General features: G+C 43.5%; 1 protein-coding gene across 1 annotated transcript; it reads left to right on the forward strand.

Moving 5' to 3' along the window:
- The first annotated feature begins 797 nt into the window (after positions 1-797).
- Positions 798-3,202, forward strand: LOC146202787 (uncharacterized). Its single transcript, XM_084602055.1, has 4 exons — positions 798-1,218; positions 1,624-1,725; positions 2,829-3,032; positions 3,159-3,202. The coding sequence occupies exons 1-4, from the start codon at positions 798-800 to the stop codon at positions 3,200-3,202; spliced, it is 771 nt and encodes a 256-aa protein (XP_084458181.1).

Genomic DNA, 3,202 nt, shown 5'->3' on the forward strand with positions numbered 1-3,202 from the left:
TATATTCCCGGATTACCCTAAACATCTTGCGCGCAAATCGCCAGCAAAAAGGAAAAGTAGAAATCTGTGCGAGAAAGAGCCTCCAGCAAAGCGTTGCAGGCGTGGTGAGCCAGAAACCTCCGAGTTGAGTTCAGCCATTGGGAGTGCCGAACCAGTGATCCTTGAAGAGTCTCGGCCCGCCAATGGAGGTGAAATGAATGAAAATTGCTCCAAACGTTGTAGTCCTGAAGTAGCAAGCGCTGCTGCTGCTGAACAACCCCCTCCAATTACCAGCGAGAGCATGCACCCATTCCTCAACATATCTATTCCAATAACTTGGATGAGAGTACCAACGTTCCCCGAGGAATCATTGGCTTACGCCTACTGTGAAGCCGAAGAAAATAATTTCGCCATCATTTTCACGGAAAAAATGGTAGTGTTTGAAAGACCTTCACCTGATGGACAATCAGTGGCAACGGTCTACCTGAGGGGAAGAAAGAAGTCAGAACAAATTGTCATGACATGCGAAGAGGCCGAATCCTTGATCGAGGAAGTGACAGCTGTTTGTGGTGGATGCGGCATAAAGCCTGCTTCTGGAAAGTACACTTCCTACAGGGGCATGATTTTTTCTGAGAAGTGTTTGCTATCCCGATGGAGAGTCCTGTGCTTTCTGCAAGTACCTGAGAATTCTGGCTCAAAACCAAGCATGCAGACAAAAGAGAAGGGAAAGTGAAATTGCGAGGAAGTCTGATGAAAAGAAAGAATCAAAGAACATATCTCGAATTCTATCAAGGACTAAGAAAAAGTTGGCAGGCGCAATGATCCAAGTGGCTCACATGAAAGAACAAAATGAGGCTCTTTGTGAAAAAACATTTGACAGCAAAATTAAGTCCCTTCCCACAAAGCAACAGCTGGCTGTAAAAAATTGTTTCCTGGCTGCACGACGAAAGTCGCATAAAGGCATGCGATACGACGACGAATGGATTCTAGAATGTATGTTGATGAGGATGCGAAGTCCGAAGTTATATGAGCACCTCCGAAGAGAAGCCATTATGGTCCTACCAGGGCGAACTTGCCTTCAAAAGTACCTGAAGCGTTTCAAAGGTGGTTTTGGCCTCAGCGCTAAAGTCTTAAATCCCTTAAACGAAAAGACGAAGACCATGGATGTTTACAGTCGTCATGGTGGCCTCATCATTGACGAATTAAAGCTATCGGAGAACATAAGTGTGAAGTCAGTTGGTGAGTAAAGTTTTTATTAGATTCTTGGAATGCTCTGTGCCATATACGGAAAATGAGTTTTGCTAAGCATGTCTACACAGATTACAGGTATGCGCCCACAAACAGCCGGAAAGGAGGCTTTTATGTCTGCATTTCAGGGGCGGTCAGCGTGCGTGAGCGATACAAACGTCAGTTCACTGAACAAAAACTAGGCTGAATTTCTGCTAACAAAAGTAGGAACGATTTGCCACTCCCCAACATAGATCTAGAGAAGTGATAAAAGAATACACTGGAATATTCCTGGAGCTCGTTCTGGCGCGAAAAAGGCGATAAAAGAAAGTATATATATATATATATATTCTGATCTGTGTTGAAATATGTTTGGACATTAAGCAGTGTTCCTTCTGGGCTTCTTTTTCAATTAAGGCGACATCGAAGGCTTTGTTGACCTCGGCGATCATACACCTGCTGACCAGAAGAATGTGCTGGCAGACCATGGCATGGTTTTGCTGTTTCAGCCATTTACTGGTAAGGTGTGTTTAATGCTTTGAAATATTGTCACCAACCAAAATTAAGAGCCCATGTTTTCGCGTCCGAGTTGTTTTGTTTCTTCAGATGCGGCGCCAACAGGAAATGTTCTTCTTTTCCCCACTGATGTCATCTGCAGCGTTTCCAGGTTATCGTATAGGCTTTATCGGGCGAGGGAGATTCGAAAAGCCTCCTCTCTGGACTTTTGAAAAACCGGTTACCAACGACCCAGTAAAGAGGCGTCATCCTTCCCGACCGCCGATGCAAATGTCTATAGTGTACTACAATTTATAGTTTCAAGAAGGCTCCCCTCTGCATATATGTGAATGGCCTGTGTCACTTTGCAACAACGGCGAACCAAGGCCGCTGGCTCCTCCAAGCAACTTTTTGAAAAAAAAAAAAAAAAAAAAAAAAAAAAAAAAAAAAACACACAAACGTCTCAAAGCCTGTTTGTCCGCGCCATTCGGTTATATGACTTCGGGTGATTTGCAGCGAGTATATTTAACCGCCGGGCCACTGAACGCAAAGCGTGGGTGTGTGAAGTGAAAATCGCGAGTGGTTCCACAGGGCGATTATCATTCCCCGTGTCTCGAATGTGTCATATGACACAATTGAAGCTCCTGCGAGGATTCGATAGTCTACACCGCAACAACTACCTCCATTAAAGTCAATTTTGTGCTTCTGTTGCTTAGCACCGTGCTTCGGTTGCGGTACGTTAGCCTAACAGTGTTGGGCTTTTTCATTATTTTCTTAAAATTCTTCATTTAATTCAGCAATTGGTACGACGCCGAGCCTTGGGTGTGTTTTCTTTAGGTTGACGATTTTTCAGCCTAAGGTATACTTGGTTCGCATTTTTACTTGATTTAAACTCTTGCTTTCTCAACCAAACTTCTATCGAATATGTTCACTTCCTAGAGACGAAGGTGGCCTCGAAACGCGTCAGCTCCTAATAAATTTTGGTTGTAGCCAGTACTTCAACCCTAACCAGACGGTCTTCCATCGAATATGTGCTCTTTTCAATAACCTTTTCTTCGTTATATCGCAACCTTAAATATATAAACATACGCACATATCTGTGAGCGATAACTTCTGCCTTTCTGCAGGAAACTGGACTCAGATCCTAGGGGTTTTTGCCTCAAAGGGAAATGTTAAAGCCCCGACCTTGGCTAAAATTATTTTGGAAGCCACTGTCCTTGCGGAAAAAGCTGGCCTCTTCGTGGATTCCATAACATGTGACGGCGCTAGCTGGAATAGAGGAATGTGGCGGCTTTTTGGAATACAGGGTAAGAGCAAGAATGTAATTTCACGCAAGATACAAAATTGCTCTTTCACAGTGTTTTGCTATTTTGAAGCTTTAGGTTTGCATTGTTTAAAATGTGGCGATGGAATAATACCAGATTTTATCATTTTGGATTTATTTGATTTTTTCCCAGGTTCTACAAGCCACGTCCGAAATATAGCACCAAGCACCCAGTAG

This window comes from Amblyomma maculatum, chromosome 1 (genome assembly GCF_055883805.1).
Source record: "Amblyomma maculatum isolate TAMU_Amacu chromosome 1, ASM5588380v1, whole genome shotgun sequence".
Lineage (NCBI taxonomy): Eukaryota > Metazoa > Arthropoda > Arachnida > Ixodida > Ixodidae > Amblyomma > Amblyomma maculatum.

Excerpts from the sequence above, each read along its gene's own strand:
- LOC146202787 (XM_084602055.1), top strand. The coding sequence starts at position 798 with ATGATCCAAGTGGCTCACATGAAAGAACAAAATGAGGCTCTTTGTGAA. Across the intron at positions 1,726-2,828 it reads GCTGTTTCAGCCATTTACTG|GAAACTGGACTCAGATCCTA; the intron begins GTAAGGTGTGTT and ends GCCTTTCTGCAG. Across the intron at positions 3,033-3,158 it reads GAGCAAGAATGTAATTTCAC|GTTCTACAAGCCACGTCCGA; the intron begins GCAAGATACAAA and ends ATTTTTTCCCAG.